This window comes from Coccomyxa subellipsoidea (assembly GCF_000258705.1).
Source record: "Coccomyxa subellipsoidea C-169, whole genome shotgun sequence".
In the NCBI taxonomy this organism is placed as follows: domain Eukaryota; kingdom Viridiplantae; phylum Chlorophyta; class Trebouxiophyceae; family Coccomyxaceae; genus Coccomyxa; species Coccomyxa subellipsoidea.
The window spans coordinates 1,797,559-1,814,678 of NW_005178034.1; the positions used below are offsets into that span (position 1 = coordinate 1,797,559).

Sequence of the window (17,120 nt, forward strand, 5' to 3'; positions counted from 1 at the left end):
TACCTCTGGGGTGGCAGCACAGCCATGAGCTGGACGAGGGGCCGCACAGGGCCGTACTGGGGAGCCCAGCTTCCGCCAGGTTCCTGCGGCTCCGGCTGAATTGAAGCCGGCGATTTGATCTTGCCGAGCGCCCCTGTGTGCTTCGCCAGATCTGACATCAGCGGAGCATAATGGTACGGGTAGAACCTGCATGGGCAAATCTAAGAGTCTGCATGGAATATTACTCTGCAAAAGAGTAAGTTGTTCTGCACCATTTCTTAGCATTGCAATGCACAGCCACGAGAGAAGATGCGCAGGCAAGATAAGAACTCATGACGCGAAGAAGTCGAAACTCTCCTTCGCTCAGTGATCCCACATACTTTGATTTTGAAGCTGCACACTGCAGTAGAGTTTGTGCATAGCGGCCTGCTATTGGGACATTCACCACAAAGATGAGATGCAGAAGGGATTGGATACTGCATGTTTTGGGTGCAATTCCGTGGGGGCATGACTCACCAGTCCCAAGGGGCGCCGCAGGGGAAGTGGCTGCCGCTGGTGGCGCAGATCTCTGCCCCTGTAAATCCCTGCCGCACCACAGGCAGTGTGCCGTGGCAGTAGTAGGCCAGGGACCAGGCCAGCGTCTGTATGTATGCCTGACTCACCTTCCGCGCCATCTTCTCAACGCCCTCCCCTGCAGGCAGCACTCCGCTTTGGGCGATCTTGAGAATAATCGAGTCAATTGAATTGGCTTTGTTGGGGGTTGGAACCAGTTTGGCACATGTAGAAGCAGTCTTTCATAGAGCAAAAGACCCTTCTGCAAAAGGCGGAATCAGCCATTCAAAAGATCACGGTATCACAGAGATTTTCACAGAAAAGATGCTGCTTTAACCTCCAGATTGCTAAAAATGATCAGTCTCAATGTGTTCTGCAGGCGGTCTTGCTCTCAAGAGTGCTTTGACAATGTCAAAGAGACAAGCAAACGGCATGGTGCTGACAATTTAATGGAAAGTACCAGGTTCTGCATTGAAACGTTGCTGATAATGGCGCGCCCTGAAGTCGCTCATGCTGCCCCTGTAAGTGATTGGCTCTGCCAGCGCTGGCCCCTTCAGCCTGCAACATGCGTTAAAAGACTGAAACGGTGACCCTTCAAATACCAACTGCCTCGGAGGTTCTACGCCTGAGACCGAACAAGCATGCACATACTCCAGGATCGAACATAAAACTTAGGGACGTTGCCATCAGATGGATGTCAAAAAGGATGAGGACATCCCCATGCATGTCGCAGATGGCATGCTGAAACAAAGCGCTGTGCAGCGCTGCTGAGGTTACAACTCCGCATGCAGCTGTGCTTGTGGCACACGAATTGCATGCTGAGTTGCAAAAGCTGACACAGCGAGTCATCCAGCACCATTTTGTGACATGCAAAGCAAGACAACAGACGCAAGAACACGCGCACAAGTCACATGGCACACCTGTCGTCCAGCCTTTTGGAGACGCGGCTTGCGAGCTCCTGCCGCAGCTGCTCAGGGCTGGCCCCTCGCAGCCATTCCTGCTGCTGCTGCTCCTTTGTCACCCCATTCTCTGCAGGGCGCACCAAATTCTACCACAAACGCACGAAGAAAGTGACGTGTCTTGCATTTTGAGTGCAGAAGCTGAGCTAGGTGTCAGAATCAGCAAACGACAATCACAGGATTGCTGCCCATGTGCCATATCTGGATGTTTCAAAGCTGAGCCCCTCGGCTTAAAGGACAAAATAAGTGCCAGTGCACAACCGCAAGCAAGAGCAGCAGAAAATAAACATTCGAGTGCACATGGACCTGCAGTTCACAGTGAGCCAAAGAGCTCCACCATGCAATGTCCAGATACGGTGCACAACAGGCAGGCACAACAACCTGAAATGTGCAAACCCAGATTTGCTGAGAAAGAGCACCCAGCAAGTCACTGACACCTATTATGGGACAACCTGTGCGCACCTGCAGACAGGCCTGCTGATGGCCACTTCCTGGCTCTTTCCTGGCATCACCTTGTGCTCTGCTAGTAACCAGTTGCCTCGCAGGCGCGTCGATATGCGGTGCTGTTGTGGCATGCAGTGGCCACTCATTGTAACAGGCGTTTTGCGCACCTGAAGACAAGCCGCTGAGGGCCTCTTCCAGGCTCTCCCCTGGTCGCAGCTCTCCCATGCTCACCCACTGCCCCGACTGGTCCGGCCCTGTGAAACCGCCGCCCCCCGAATTGTCTGCGCCATTTGCAGCAGCCTCCCTCTGCATCTGCCGCTTCTGCTGCCTCATCGCTTGCTCCTGCACTCCAGACCACCTTCCACACTCAGACCTCTGCACGGAATAAACATACTGTGTATTGACCATCCGGCATGTGCTTGCACCTCACAACCCCCTGCATGACATGATGAACACAGATTCTACAGTGGCAAAATGAGGAGTCTGGGAGACCCGGACGAATCAGATGTTGCAGAATACATGACTGTGCAAGCTGAGAAAGAAAAGCACGACCATGGCCCTCTTCCATCATCTGATTTGCCCCACCCATAAAAACATGCTGCACCTTTTGCCAAAAGTCTGGCTGAAGCGAATGGACTTGACAGGAATGATGCAGCCACACTGTCCTTCAACATCCAATCCTCCTATTCTAAAAGCGGCAGATTGCATTTATATCAACACCTTCAGAGCATGAAGGGCTCGGCATGAGCGTTGGCATTGCTCCCCTTCTTTATGTAGAGCCATGCGTGGGATGACCCCTATCGTCACACCAGCATGGCTGAACCCTTTACGAAGGCAGGCTTGCATGGTATGATCTCGAATGTCTCAGAGCACCCGCCGCATCAGAGTTGTCGTTGTTGTTATTGCTTTTACTTGACTGAAGCGGGTGCCGTTTGCTGGTAGTGGTGCAGCCTGAAAACCCACCTGTCTGCGACTGATTGCGGGCTGTTCGTCCAGAGCAAGTTTGTTGAGCAGGGCCCGCAAACTGGAAGGGACAACTCTGGAGCCTTTTGTGAGGTAGCCGCTGCTGGGGAGCACTGCTTTGTAGGACTCAAGAAGAGTGTCCAGCGCGCTCTTGGGAAAGTCGTAGATGTCCAGGGAGGGAACGTTTGGCAGGAAATCGTTGCCTGCCTGCATTTGAATTTGAATCTGAACTTAGGCATTTGGATTTAGGATTATTTTAGTGTTAAGTATATATGTATATAGATTCTACTACATGCTGTTCCTGCCTGGAGGCATGGTGCGAGCAGACAAGCTGAAAGAAAAGGTTGCCAAATATCCTCGCTACCCCTTCTGGCTCGACCAGTGGCAGTGCAGGAGGATAAAATGGAAGCTCCTTTGTAAATTTGTGAAGGTTGCTTGAGGTGATAGATGGCATGAATGCAGGGATGCAGCATGAGGTAATGCAGGCTCAGGGCCTGCATGCAAACAGGTTTGGCATGTGCATGCAAAATGCCATGAAGCATTCCCCAGCTTCTGGCAGTAGAAAAGCCAATGTCTGAAACCCAAAAGAACACCTCTTTTTTGGACAGTTATGCAAAACTCACCAAGAAGGTGAGCTGCACAAAGTCTTCCAGCAGCCACTCGAAATCGCGGGCGGCTGGCGCTGAGTCAGCCGCTGACACACTGCGTCCACTTGTGGAGCAGGCCTCCTCGCCCTTGGGACTCAGTGGCATTGGTCTCTCCACATCAAGAGACACGGATTTTGGAGCCAGCAGCTCTGCAAACTCGTGGCGCAGAAATTGGCGCAGCACTGAAATGTCCAGAAACTCCAGCGGTTGCTGCTGCACCTGTACAAGAATGACATAAATTGATAGCTTCAGACACCCCCAACATCAGAGGGAAGCTTGACAGGGTATTTGCATGCAAATCTGTCGCGCCCCGCAAGGGTGCTAGCAATTCTAATCAGGAAAAAAGACCCAACGGCGAAAAATTCCAACAACGAAAAATTATTGGGCCATGACGACGCGGAGCAGAGAAGGTAGGGGTAGTGTATCTCACATATAAATATAGTACCCCCTGGAAAGAGTGGTGCAAGGGACATCTAGAAACAGGCAAAATAATTACCAGCATGTCTTTGAGGTCTGCATTGTCTCCCGCGGCGTCCCTGTGGGCCTCCCTCAGAATGGCAAAGTGGGGCTCGTGCGTCAGCAGCGCCAGCAGGATGAGGTCAGCGTCCTGCGCTTACATCACACTATCAGTATCCTTATAAATATACGCTTTTCCTGCCAGAGGCAAGGTGCGACTGCAGACAAGCTGCACTTACAAGAGGCAGGACTCGCCAGATCCAAGCAAGAACCAATCAGCCGTGGGCACGGTGCTCAATATTTACACCGCCAGCCGGGGCCATGACCAAATTCCAAAAAAAAAACGAACAAGCGCTCCATACCCATGCTAGTTTGCTGCCCTGAAAGATTCATCTTGGCATGAGACCTTCTGAGAAAGAATTTTAGACTGGCATAGAGCAGCATCACGGGGGAATCTCTAACCATGCTGTATGCGGAGGAAGATAAACGAGGTGAAGAGATGCCACACGAATCAGAAGTCACTGCAGGAGGGGCAGACCTGGCCATAGATGACATGACGGGTGTTGGGGTCGTGGCCAGGCAGCGTGCGCAGGTGCCGTATCAAACGCATGATCTGCGCGCAGACAATGGGAACCGTCACTTCAGAACGCCAACCGCTACTTTAACATTTTACAGTCAGTCATCAGACAACATGCTTTCAGACTCAATAACACCCGCTTTGAAAACTCCATGATGTAATTCATTGCAAGCTGGAGAAATTTAATGTGTAGCCCTTCCTACTGACTGACCGACAGACCACAAATTGGACCACACCGGCAGGCTTGCTCGAAGATTGCAAAAAACCAATTCCAGAGCAAGCAGGCAGGCTTTGACATCCTAAGGACCCTTAGGATCTGTCTTGGATCTAGACTTCTGGTCTGCCTAGAACATGCTCCTGGTGTACGCTCAAAAGTGCTTGCCTTGTGCTCGCCCTCGCCTGGCTCGCTGGAGTCGGAGAGCAGCAGAGCGCAGCGTGCCCAGCAGGGGTCTGCGCCAAGTTTGGCCGCGAAGAACGCGCGCAGCATGCCGGCCAGCCGCGCCATGAACGCCGTGCTGGGCGTTATCACGTTGCCGTCAAAACTCGGCAGCTCCGGAATACGCGCCTCCGGGCCCAGCACAGCCCCCATCTCCCTCCGTACCTGCACAGGGAATGACCAACTCTCAAAATGGAGAGCGCTCCGCATGCATTCCTGCGTGGCCCGGAACGACGATCACCAGAAACGCATGCGTGCTCCCTAAGACACGAGAGGCAAAACTTTTATGCAGGCTGGATTGCTGGGACGTTTCCTCGGCGCTCGTGGGGCAGCGATTGTTACCACTGGTTGTTCCTCAGAAAGATTGGTGCACAGGCGCAATGCGCAACGAACACCGTATGAATGCCTGATCAGCGAGATTGAAGCACTCATGGATGCCTCATTGAAGCATGCGATGGCAGAGCTCTGTCAGGGCAGACCTCAATTTCCAGCTCCTTGGAGAGCTCCTCTCGGTAGGCGCTGAAGAAGCGGCGCGTGCGCTGCTGGTTCATCTTCGCCTGAGGCGCAACTCCATCCATTGCCACCATGAACAGCCGCCTTGGCCTGCGCACACAATCATCATATGGTTCAGAATGGGCTTCCAGGAGAGTAAAGTTATACCTGGTCGGGAGCGCAAGGGGCCTTACCTTCACGCCCTTCTCAGGAGCCGTTTTCTATTAGCTGCTAGACCACGTCCAAGTCCATGACCAGACAGAGATGACTGGCTGGATACTAGACAGCACAATCCTGGGTCAATCTGCTCTTCTGAAGTAGCATGCGCTCTTTGTGGCTGGGTCACCTTGTATGTTCTGCAGGTGCTTTGCTAGTGACAAAGTGTGAGAAACTATGCCAGGCGTCAAGATCCAGGCTGCAGGACTGGGCCAAACCTGGCAGTATTGAAGAGGTGGTCGAGGTATATTTGCATGTCGAGGAACATCTCCTCCTCGCTCAGGTAGGGGGTGCACCGCCAGCTCGGGTGTGTGCAGGCATGGATCACGTGATTCATATCTGCGCATCATGCCAATTGTATCACTTCAATTCGTCTATGCAAATGCACGTGTCAGCCTGCATTGGATCAGCAGTCAATGTTCACGTATGGTCGTGCACATCTTCCTGAAACACCAAAAAACAATGCATCCTCCCTTTTAAGCGTCAAGACGCCTCATATACTGTACAAAAACCACTTGGACTGATTTTAATTGAGTTTGACGACACACCTATGTATAAGTTGTCGCAAAAGCTGTCCCCATCGCCCTGGATTTCCTCAGCTCCAGCAGAAGCAGGTCTCACGATGAGGGGGTACTTCTTCCTGAGCCATCCAAAAAGTCCAGGAACTCCCATATTTATTAGATCGAAGAGGAAAGCCGAGATCCTATCGCAGTGCTGTTATGTAGATCCTGATCTGTGCAGTTATTCTGTCCGAGACCCCGGAACCTGCTCTGCCAGGTCTTGATATTATCCATTTTTCCGCGAGCATTTTGGTGGATGTTGGCATGGGCACACCAACTTGGTTGCACGATGAAATTGGCGCAACGAGCATTCTTGGACATGCATCGTGAAACAACGTCGACGACCCGTATCTTTGGGGCGCTGCATAATAGGGTTTTTCACATGTGGCTAGGGCTGGGAGCTGAGCAGATGCTGTCTTGGAAGATCGATTCATCTCCCTCCCTTGTTTCTAAACACTCTCTGGTATATTGATCCGCGTGATTGTCTTCAGTACTGAGCCTGTGAAACAAGCGCCCAACCCTGCACGCGGATAAAAGGCTCTACCAGAATGAACAACTGATCTCCCGTTGTTGTCAACCACTAGGGTTGTGATCAGCGATTGAAGGGTGTCAAGGGCATCCAGAATGGGCAACTGCCTGCCCAAATTCGGCAAAAAGGAAGAAAAGCCCAAATCCAAGCATGAAGCAAAGGTGTGAGCCCATGCCAGCAATTCGATCTGCTCAATAAGAGGTCAAGTTGCAGACGCACGTTGGATGGGTGTTCAGTTACTTATTACATGTGGTCACCTCTCATAAGATCATCTTTTTGGCCAGGGTGGACCGGCCAACAGCAGGGATCGCTTGACTCAAAATGTCCTTGGAAAAGGCACCGAGGTAGCTTCTAATACTTGATTGGACGATGCGTTCAGAAACGAACCTTTTGTGTCATTCGTGGTGTCCCTCGCCACAATTTGTCGTGCCAACGGATCCATTTCTTCCTCTGATGGCAGGAGCCACTATTGCCTGAGACTGTCTGCTAACACAGGATGTCACAAATTTCTACACCCTCGGAAAGGTCCTTGGAAGGGGTCAGTTTGGCACGACGAGGCTCGCTACTGAAAAGAGCACTGGCAAAGACTTGGCCTGCAAGTCCATTGCCAAACGTAAACTCTTGTGAGCTGCCCTCCCACTCTCATTCGGTCCTGTATCTTTTAAACAGTGCAAGGTCGAACAGCAACACTCAATCTGCATCTGGATCGCGAAACAAGTGCCTGCCTCCTGTTGCCTTCAAATAGACGTATACGGAAGGGCAAATTGAAGCAATACAAAGCACCACGCCTTCGGTTGATTGGGTCTTGCTTGGATCTGGCGAGGCCAACAGGGGGTGGACTGTGGGCAGCCTTAAATTGCAGCTTATTTGCAGGACGTACCTTGCCTTTTGGCAAGAATGGCGTATAATGATAACAATGAAATGAAGTTGAAGGGGGGATGCTGTGCAGGACACGAGAGGATGTGGATGATGTGAGGAGGGAGGTGCAGATCATGCATCACCTCAAGGGGAATGACAACATTGTCACGCTGATCGGGGCTTACGAGGACAAACAGAGCATTCACCTGGTGAGCACCTGCTGCTTTCCACAAATCACCATCGTCTCCTTGGACTTTGTGTTCAGGGTGTCCTGCATTGCCACCATCCTCTGCTTCATTCTGATATGAACAACTGGGTTACTTAATGTTCCAACAGAAACACCACAAATGTTTTTTGTGCACTGATTGGCGCATGTGGTGTGCACACAGGTCATGGAGCTCTGCTCTGGAGGAGAGCTCTTTGACAGGATTGTCGCCAGAGGACACTATACGTGAGATACACAGCAACATACTCTTGAGTTGCATTCTTTCTGTCAATGGCAGTAAATGGAACGCATGTCACATTTTTGGCTTTTCAAAGGCGGGCAAGTTGCTAGCACATCTGTAGGGCATGCCAATTGTTGCGCAATTAGTTTCAAACGTCAAAAAATATATGCATGCAGGGAGAAGGATGCAGCGAACTTGATACGCACCATTGTGAGCGTTGTGGCGCATTGCCACTCGCTGGGAGTCATCCACAGGTCAGCTATGCTCCCGTGAACCCCTGCTAAAAATGTATGCATGCATGCATGCAAATTCCCATGCTCCACAACATTGACGGCTGCATCCTTTTGGATGTCAGCTGTACTGCTCAACACCTGCCTAAGCATGCAAGTATGCCCCGCTCACATTAATGCATGCATGCATGCAATATTAGAGTCTTGTTCATTGTTATTCTTATCATCAGAGACATGCTTTTACTGCCAAGAGGCAAGGTGCGTCTGCAGACAAGCTGCAATTAATTGCTGCCAAAGTGCTGCCACTTGATGGACTCGCAAAACGGGTCCAGGCAAGACCCATTTTTATCGTGGGCACAGTGCTCAGTGTTTGTACCGCCCCCTGCCAGCCGGGACGAGCCCCGATTAGCATAAGACATCTACGGAGCTCAGTGCCTTGTCTATGTTCATGCAGCAATGCTGAGTATGTGAACTGCTGTGCTGCAGGGATTTGAAGCCCGAGAACTTCCTGCTGTACACCAAGGAGGACAACTCGCCGCTGAAGGCCACTGACTTTGGCCTGTCAGTCTTCTACCGGCCTGGGCAGCTCTTCAACGATGTTGTCGGCAGTGCCTACTATGTGGCACCGGAGGTGTGAGCAACTCTTGAGCCTCGGAGGGAAGCGTTCCTTCGAAAGCAAGCCAATTCCCCTTGACCATGCATGGGATTTGGCAGTGATTTCGATGTATCCCCACCCGCTAAGCCGGTGCATGCTGCAATTCCATCAGCCTGTCTCAATACATGCCCCACATAGACATAATTAAAACAAGTTATCCCCAATGCAGAACCTCTGCCATGCCGATATATGCAAAATCAGGCGCAATCCCCGTCGCAGGATGTTTTGAAAGCCAAGTGTCCCCACAGGTGCTCAAGCGCAAGTACAGCAAGGAGGCGGACATCTGGAGCTGCGGAGTGATGCTGTACATCCTGTTGAGTGGCGTGCCGCCGTTCTGGGGCGAGACCGAGCAGCAGATCTTTGACGCCGTCGCCAAGGGGTACATCGATTTCGCCACCGACCCCTGGCCCCACATCTCCAGTGAGGCCAAGTCTGCCGTGCGTGCCATGTTGCAGCAGGTGCGAGATCTATTCCTGCTTTTGCCAAGTGCTTATGTACTTTCCTGCCTGTCGGGTTTTACACTTCAACGATCTGTGCGCCTGAATTGCCACCAGAAGAGGTTTCTTCTGCTGCTGCAGCACCCCCAGAAGTGTCATCTGGCATTTTCATGTCATGATTGGCATGCCTGTGAGTGGCTGCTGCAGCACTCACATAAACGCTTACGGCAGGGCTCTCTCTGTGCATCTTACAGGGAGATGTAGTTTGATATGGAACCCTGTGCTGAGCGGCAGACCCGGTGGTCCAAAGGGGTTGATTTCAACTAAATTTGATAGGTTGGGTTTCAGATGCTGCTGCTGCAATTCATCAGTGCCGACCAGAGCAGTGTTATTATTGTGTCGCATTCCTCATTTGGCACTGACAGGGGCTCGCATGCGACTGCAGCACTTCAAGGACCGCGCAGCGACGAACCAAGGCAGTTGGTTGGGAATTAAACTTTCTTTATTTAGCGCGAGGTAATATCAATAATTTGCGGGTGCAGGACCCGAAGAAGCGCGCGACTGCAGAGCAAATTTTGGGCCATAGCTGGATGAAGGAGAACGGGACGGCAAGCGACAAGCCGCTGGACAACGTGATCCTGCAGCGCATGCGCGGATTCCTCAACATGAATAAGCTCAAGAAGGAGGCCCTCAAGGTCATCGCGGGTGGCATGTCCCCAGAAGAGATCGCCGGATTGCGCTCCATGTTCCAGGTAGGGCTGGCACGTGTGGGGCTGGCAAGGGTCAGTAAATGCTGGACCAAACTTTAGCACCCCCAGGGCCCCCAAATTTCTTTGTTCTAAACGGAGAATTGGCCTTGTCACACATGCGGCCATATGCAGCACTCAAGATGCTGCATCACGTTTGGATTGCGATTTGTTTGAGGGAGGGGCATCATGTGAACAGGCCGGGGCATTGCGCAAAGGTTCAGTAGAGTCGAGGGAACTCGGCCAGGAGATGTTGGCATTGAATGCAACATTGACTCCAACCCCACAGCATGCAACTATCTACAGGCCGGAAGAAAGCAGTGCGGCTCGTATCTTGTCGCACAGAAAAACAGGGGTGTGAAGGTTTTAGCTGCTATGATACGCGCAGGCGCTGGACACGGACAAGAGTGGGACGGTGACAATGGAGGAGCTGAAGGAGGGGCTGAAGCAGCAGGGGAGCGCGGTGACTCAGAACGAGCTGCAGGCGCTCGTGGCGTCCATGGACTTTGACGCCAACGGGAGCATCGACTACGACGAATTCCTCGCAGCCACCATCAACATGAGCCAGCTGCAGGCGCGTTCTGTCCTGTTGCATGTATTTTCTCCAGGGATGTCGAGGATCATTTTGGTCCAAGCAAGTGTAAGCCACCATCAGCATGAGCCAGCTACAGGCGCGGCTCCTAAAGTCCCCAAGTTATCACCTTAACCCTCAGACCCTGTTTCACCTTCGAAAACCCCCGCTCAAGTCTATCAGTCGTGCTTGATTAGTGCTGCGAGTACATTGAGTTCCTCGCCGCCGCCGCCATCATGAGCCAGCTGCAGGCGCGCTTGTTCTCTCTCACCTCTATCCTACCTCAGCTTTAATCCTTTAGGCCCCCTGGTTGCTTGTGTACCTTCGGTTGCTGGCATCATGTTACAGTATACTGTGGAGAGAAAGTGAGCTGGCGCAACCTTATCTGCCTTGCAAACGACGCACTTCCAGATACCATTCAGAGCATGAGGTATGCCAAAAATGGATTTACTTGAGCAGACACCATGCTGGCTGCTGAGCTGTCGTGTGGTCACATGTGACAATGGCGTTAAATCCCTGCTCACATTGTAACGTGTGGGTGCAGCTTGAGGAGAACATGTACCGCGCGTTCAAGCACTTTGACACTGACAATTCTGGCACCATCTCCAAAGAGGAGCTCACCGAGGCCCTCAAGGTCCGCTCCTTGCCTTCTCAGTGATACTTTGCGGGCTACCGATTCTTGCTCGCTTGAGCGTTGCAGCTGCAAGGCCAGGCAGGCGGAGTTTTCTTACTGTCTGACGTCTACTTGTGGGGTGCATCCTGTGTGCATGCTGATGCAATAATATCACTGCCATGCTGTATGCAGGAAGCTGCAGGGAAGCCAGGATCACATGCACTTTATTCTCAGCGTTCAGATCGTCAGTCACTTACAGTGTTGTCATGTGAATCATGCAGAAGCTGTTTGGGAATCCGGATCACATGCAGCTCATGCTCAATTCCATAGGAATGATGTTGAACCAATTGACTACAGGGGAATCATGTGAAATGCAGAAGCTGCCAGGAAGTTTAGACCAGGTGCAGCTCATACCCAATAATATAGAAATTGACGAGTAACCAAGTTACTCACAGACTTGTCATGTGATCCATGCAGAAGCTGCCGGGGAACCTGGACCAGAATGTGGAGGAGGTGCTGAAGGACGTGGACAAGAACCAGGACGGAGACATCGACTACGAGGAGTTCTGCGAGATGATGCGCAACATGCAGTCCAGCCAAATCAAGCGCACCGCTACCAACTACCGCAAAGGCGCCATCCTGTGAAAACACAGGAGGAGCTTAAAGAAATCCCTTAGGATCCCCAAGAGGTCTCCTTGTCAGTTTTCCCCAACGTGGCTGCACTGTCTAGGATAGGACCTTCCTGTGAAGGGATAGTGGTGCTGTGAAGAAAAGATTGTTATTAACGGGACCATATTGTGCCTTTGTAAGTGTCGGGGCGAACGGGGTGTTCACGCCATGTTATCTAACTGGCTGCCTTGCCCTCAGGCACTGTCTCCTTTGCAGAGCTCCGATGGAGCCATGAGTGATGTGTGCTGATAGCATGCATGCCACAGCAGCTCAGCAAGATGTGGCGGTTGGTTTCATGTAGGAGTAAATGCAGCCTTGTACCAGGCAGCACTGCATTGCTTATCAAACCAGTCTCCCCTGAGAGGCAAAGTGCACCCTAAGGTTCTCAGGGCCATGTGGCACCAGAAACTGCTCATGCGGGATTGGAACTTTTTTGGGAGTGACTTTCGGAAAAACTTTCCAGTAGTTGCAAAGCTCCTCGTTGCCATTCTTGTGTGTTTTCTACGGAAACCTCTTTGTGAGATGCTTCAAGGAGGAGGTATTCAGTACCAAGTATGTCATTTGTTTGTTTAGTCCATCTCCAGATCTTTACAAATACTGTCGAGCAGATGCAGGCGATGTGAAAAGACGGGATTACCAATTGGAGGAACACCTCTTAAGCTTTTCACATGAATAATTCAGATTGAGAAGCATTTCAACAATCCACAGCAATCTGTCCGATCGCCAGAACTTGGCCCACAAGCCACTCTGGCAATCCTCTAATATGCAATTGTGATGTCTAGAGAGCTGTGCAGCACTAGAGTGTGAGGCTGTTTGTGAGGGCGTCACGAGCAAACTTGGGCAGCACAAAAGCAGCCCGGTGCATCTCCCCGCTGTAGTACCTGTCAGCAAAAGAAAGCACACATTCAAATGCGCAGCTTATTCTATGCTTCATCGTCCTGCTGCAAGACTAGATACAGTGCATGTGCAGGGCAAGGAAAACTGCTGTCTTCATAGCTTTCAGGGACCAAGAGAGCGTTAGCTTCAGAAGGACATCCGACATCATGAGACAATAGCTTAATTGTATACTTGTCCTGCCCACCACAAAGCCTGCTGAGTAAATAACAGCTGACCGACCAAAGTATCTAACTCAGGAAAGCTCAATTACATAATCAGGCTCCCATTGCAGGCATGCACGCAGGCACGCACCTGAGGGGCGGGTAGTCAGCCTTGGGGGCGACAGGTGGCGGTCTCCTGGGCTGGCTCAGATCGAGGGGCGTTCCTGAGCTGGTGGCCTTCGCGCAAATCATGAACCCGATCTGCCCACTGCGAACACAAACAAGCAATCTCAGCATTCAAGCATATGCGATTGCTCACAGCATTTCACTGTTTTGCAAACACGCCTCAATGCAGCATCTCTTCAGCTGTTCGGATCACCCTTGTAGCTCTATCGTCACACCAAAGGCAACAGTATCCAATGCTGGCAATAAACATATAGTGCAATGGTGATTAAGGAATCGCTCTCGTTCCTGTAGGCGTCGTAGACCATTACAGAGCTTGTGGCCTGCCATCACCGAAAGACTTGAAAGTGGAGTGACAGGATGATTACAGTGTGCTGACCTTGGGTAGGTGGGGATGGTGGTGTAGGCATACTGCACGCTGCCGCCCACAAACACCTCGTGGCACATGGCAGCCAGCTCCTTTATGATGTCCAGGTGCAGCCACAGGCTCTCTCCCTGCACACAAATTCGGATACTTGTCATCTTTTAACTGGTGCAAATCGCGCTGCCTGCCTAGTGCAATTTGGCAATATCAAGGCCGGTGAGCCAGGGCATCATATGAAAGAAAGAGGAAGCAGTCAGCCATGGGTGAGAGTATGGTGAAGGTCCTTTTCCAAACGTAGCGGCAGTACGAATGACCGCCAAGGAGCTGAAAGCCGCTATGAAGGGAAGAATTGCCTCACCTGTGTGCAGATGGCTCCGCCGGGCTTCAGAGCGCGGTGCATGGCCTCAAAGAAGGGCTGCGCAACACCACAACAACTTTTCCATTATCAAAACGTTCTCAGCTTGTCTCTCATTATCACCCCACCCACAACAGAGGACAGGACATAATTTGCCGAACTGAGCATTCGGTATTACAATGGCAATGCACACGATGGGTGCTGAATCCGGCAAAAGTATCTTAGCACATGTAATGCCCACGTGCATGCACGATTTGGCCAAAATCCTTTCACAGATCCAAGTGCCTGCAACATATTCTTAAAATGCACAACACAGCGCCCACGCATTCTGCATACCCCTGCTATGGAGCACGCATTTGGAAAACCCATGTGAGTTTTAATGCAGCAATTGGGCGCGCACCTTCTGGAAGAGGACCTCGGCGGGGCCGACCGGATCGGATGAGTCAACGATGATGGCGTCATATGTCTCCGGCTCAGCCTCCTGCACCCACTTGATGCCTGCATGCACCAAAAGCGTTCAATTAGAGGACTCTCCAATGGTTCTTAGAGGTTTGAGCATTCAAGACCCCAATTGCTGTATGTCGGCAGATTGAGAGCCAGCAACGGGGAGCATATCCGGCCTGCAGGTTGGCAAGCATGGCGCAATGTACTGCGCTTGCCGGAAGCTTCCTACTTTGGCGCTGAGATGCAGGACATGAGCACCGATTAAAGGCATGCCGCATCAGAGGGTTGAGCAGTAGGGGCTTTGGTGGCCATGTGGCACAAGGCACACATGAACATGCTCATCGGCACATCTCAACGGGCCCCCATCTCTACCGGGACAACACCTTGGCCCTTTTCACCCTTCCCATTGAATGTAGTGCATGCGGCAGTAAGTGATATGAATTGAGACGTGTAAATGTTACGGCACGAGGTCTCACCATCGGTGATGTGGACGGAGACGCGGGGGTCGTCAAAGCCGAGCGCCATCTCGGGGAACCACTTTTTTGACGTCTCCGGCACCATCCTGCGCGCATCAACTCCCTGTCAAACTTCTTCTCGTAGTCTTGCTGTGCCAGGAGAGAGGTGCATTTGCATTGTCATCCTGCATGGGCAGAATTCCTGCATTGCTAACAGCCGCCGGATGGTATATCACTGTGTACAGCTCAGTTTAATGGCCTGTATTGCCGCCATGCGTGACACAAGTAATGCTATATATCATGCATTGGTTTCTGTAGGCAGCGCAAGGCAGCTACAACATGTGTCAAGGCCTAGCGGTCTCTCAGCGAGTGACACAGACAGTGCTGCTGCGATGTAGATTGGGGGCAGGAACCGTCGCTCACTCGTCGATCTCTGCCAGGGTGATCTCCTGCACGTAGGGGTGACGCGCGACTTCGCGCAGCACGCCGCCATCGCCGCCGCCCACCACCAGCACCTTTTTCGGCTCCGCCTGGGCAGGGAAAATGCACATTGAGCATGAGATCCTTGTTTACGGCTTCTCTGAAACTAGGAACATATGTTCCCGCTAGGCAGCGTGCAGCTTGGTCGCACGGCAGACACCGCCTTCAAATCCCAGAATGATCATAGTGAAGTGCATGGGAGAGCCTTTGGCATGCACGCATGTAACAGGCTTGCAGGAGACGGCCGGATATTGTATGGCACATCCATGCGTCGAATCCATAGCGCGCCATTGAACAGACTGCGCATGCTGACCCAATCCGGCAAGCGGCTGATCAATCAACTTCTGTCCAGACCGCCGTTCTATGCGCTACGCTGGTCACCCAAGCTCAAGCTATGCACAGGGTTATTAGAGGCATCAAAGCCATCGTGCAGGTCACACCTCCAGAGCGCAGAGCGGCAGGTGGGTGATCATCTCCTGGTAGGAGAACTCGTCGCGCTCTGTGCATTGTATGACTCCATCCAGCAGCAGCACCTTCCCAAAGGAAGGAGACTGGAACACACAGACGTCCTGCAGCACAATAATAGCTCAGACAACAGGCCATGCCTCATGCTTACCACTTGCAGTGCAGAGAGTACATGCCTCTCTGAACATCAATGCACATTTTTACCGTGCATTATGCAACCCTAATTTAGTTTCTAGGCAGGAAAGGGCGTGGTTCCGATGTAGCACCTGGAACTTGGACCTCCCCTGGAACAAGATGTCCTCCACCTTGAGTGACAGGCCTTGGCCAGGCCACATGGTGCTCAGCTCTGTGAACCAGCCGGCCTTGGCCACTCCCATGCCCTCTGCGGCCGTTCCAGGCTTCGCCTTGGCTTCATCGTGGCCTGCCATACTTGTCTTATCTTTACTAGCCCTGCCGCCGACCGACCTGGCACAAGAGGCTTGTCTGATAACTGGACCTGCTCCCCTGTCGCAGCAGCGGAATGCTATATTACGAAAGGGCCTAAATGGGCACTGTGTCGCTGGCCTTCTCAAACAATGCCCGCCTCTTTGCTGCAATGCAGTTGGCACTTGTAAAAACCTAGCAGCTGCCAGCCTGCTGTGACTCACAGAAATGCTCTTTCAATGGAAATATGTCGCTACTGTGCAGGAAAAAAAACTCAGATTCGATGCTTCTGCAAGCTTTCATGCGAATGTTCTCTGCTCCATTCACTGCAAAAAGCGTATCCTTTAGATGAAGAATAAGATTCCACGTGGGAAGGCGCCGCCTCGGATCAGGTCGCTTTCAGGAAATCACGAAAAGCTAGCACACACCAGCCCACGACCTCGTAGCAGAAACTCAGCCGATCTCGATGGAGACCTGAAATAACCTGGAGAGCGCAGCCGGGGGAGCAGCGGAGCGTGGCGGGAAGCCGCAGTTGGGGTTCTTGGCGGCTTGGAATGCTACGCCTGAGCAGGCCCGGGGACGCGGGGTCTGAGGCCGAGCTCTTGTGAGGAGCTCCTCGAAAGGTCAGCGCACGCCCTGCTCGGGATTAGCAGCCTGGGGCCTGGGTTCAACCTGTACTGTCCCGCTGTTTCGCGCTGTGGAAGAGCACTTTTTGGTGCCGATCCCGGCGTGCTCAGCGATGGCACCGATCGTTGGTCAGGATTGTAGAGTGAGGTGTATAGTAGCGGCGCCGGGTGGTTCCGGGGCAATTTGATCGTCAGAATCTGTGCTCCGGAGCCGGAACGCCGCACAGGCTGGGAGCCGAACCAGGCACAAAAT

General features: G+C 52.2%; 3 protein-coding genes across 3 annotated transcripts; 1 reads left to right on the forward strand and 2 right to left on the reverse strand.

The window, feature by feature from the left end:
• Positions 1-5,010: 5,010 nt before the first annotated feature.
• On the reverse strand, positions 5,011-6,393 carry COCSUDRAFT_8671 (single-stranded RNA 5; the record flags this gene model as incomplete). The annotated part of the gene is made up of 4 exons (XM_005647383.1): positions 5,011-5,142; positions 5,493-5,616; positions 5,940-6,060; positions 6,270-6,393. Coding segments are annotated over 4 exons (501 nt in total), but the record flags the coding sequence as incomplete, so codon positions are not given.
• A 332-nt stretch (positions 6,394-6,725) lies between these two features.
• COCSUDRAFT_47731 (Pkinase-domain-containing protein) lies at positions 6,726-12,611 on the forward strand. The gene is made up of 12 exons (XM_005647384.1): positions 6,726-6,971; positions 7,095-7,154; positions 7,306-7,433; positions 7,760-7,877; positions 8,058-8,119; positions 8,291-8,368; positions 8,831-8,975; positions 9,248-9,457; positions 9,979-10,188; positions 10,571-10,777; positions 11,298-11,387; positions 11,844-12,611. Exons 1-12 carry the CDS (start codon positions 6,906-6,908, stop codon positions 12,009-12,011), a joined length of 1,542 nt encoding a protein of 513 aa, XP_005647441.1. The 5' UTR covers positions 6,726-6,905; the 3' UTR covers positions 12,012-12,611.
• COCSUDRAFT_66444 (spermidine synthase) lies at positions 12,607-16,521 on the reverse strand. Its single transcript, XM_005647385.1, has 9 exons — positions 16,085-16,521; positions 15,794-15,922; positions 15,297-15,403; positions 14,895-14,980; positions 14,375-14,472; positions 13,978-14,034; positions 13,635-13,750; positions 13,224-13,340; positions 12,607-12,916 (listed from the first exon to the last, which is right to left on the reverse strand). Exons 1-9 carry the CDS (start codon positions 16,244-16,246, stop codon positions 12,832-12,834), a joined length of 957 nt encoding a protein of 318 aa, XP_005647442.1. The 5' UTR covers positions 16,247-16,521; the 3' UTR covers positions 12,607-12,831.
• Between the last annotated feature and the right edge of the window lie 599 nt (positions 16,522-17,120).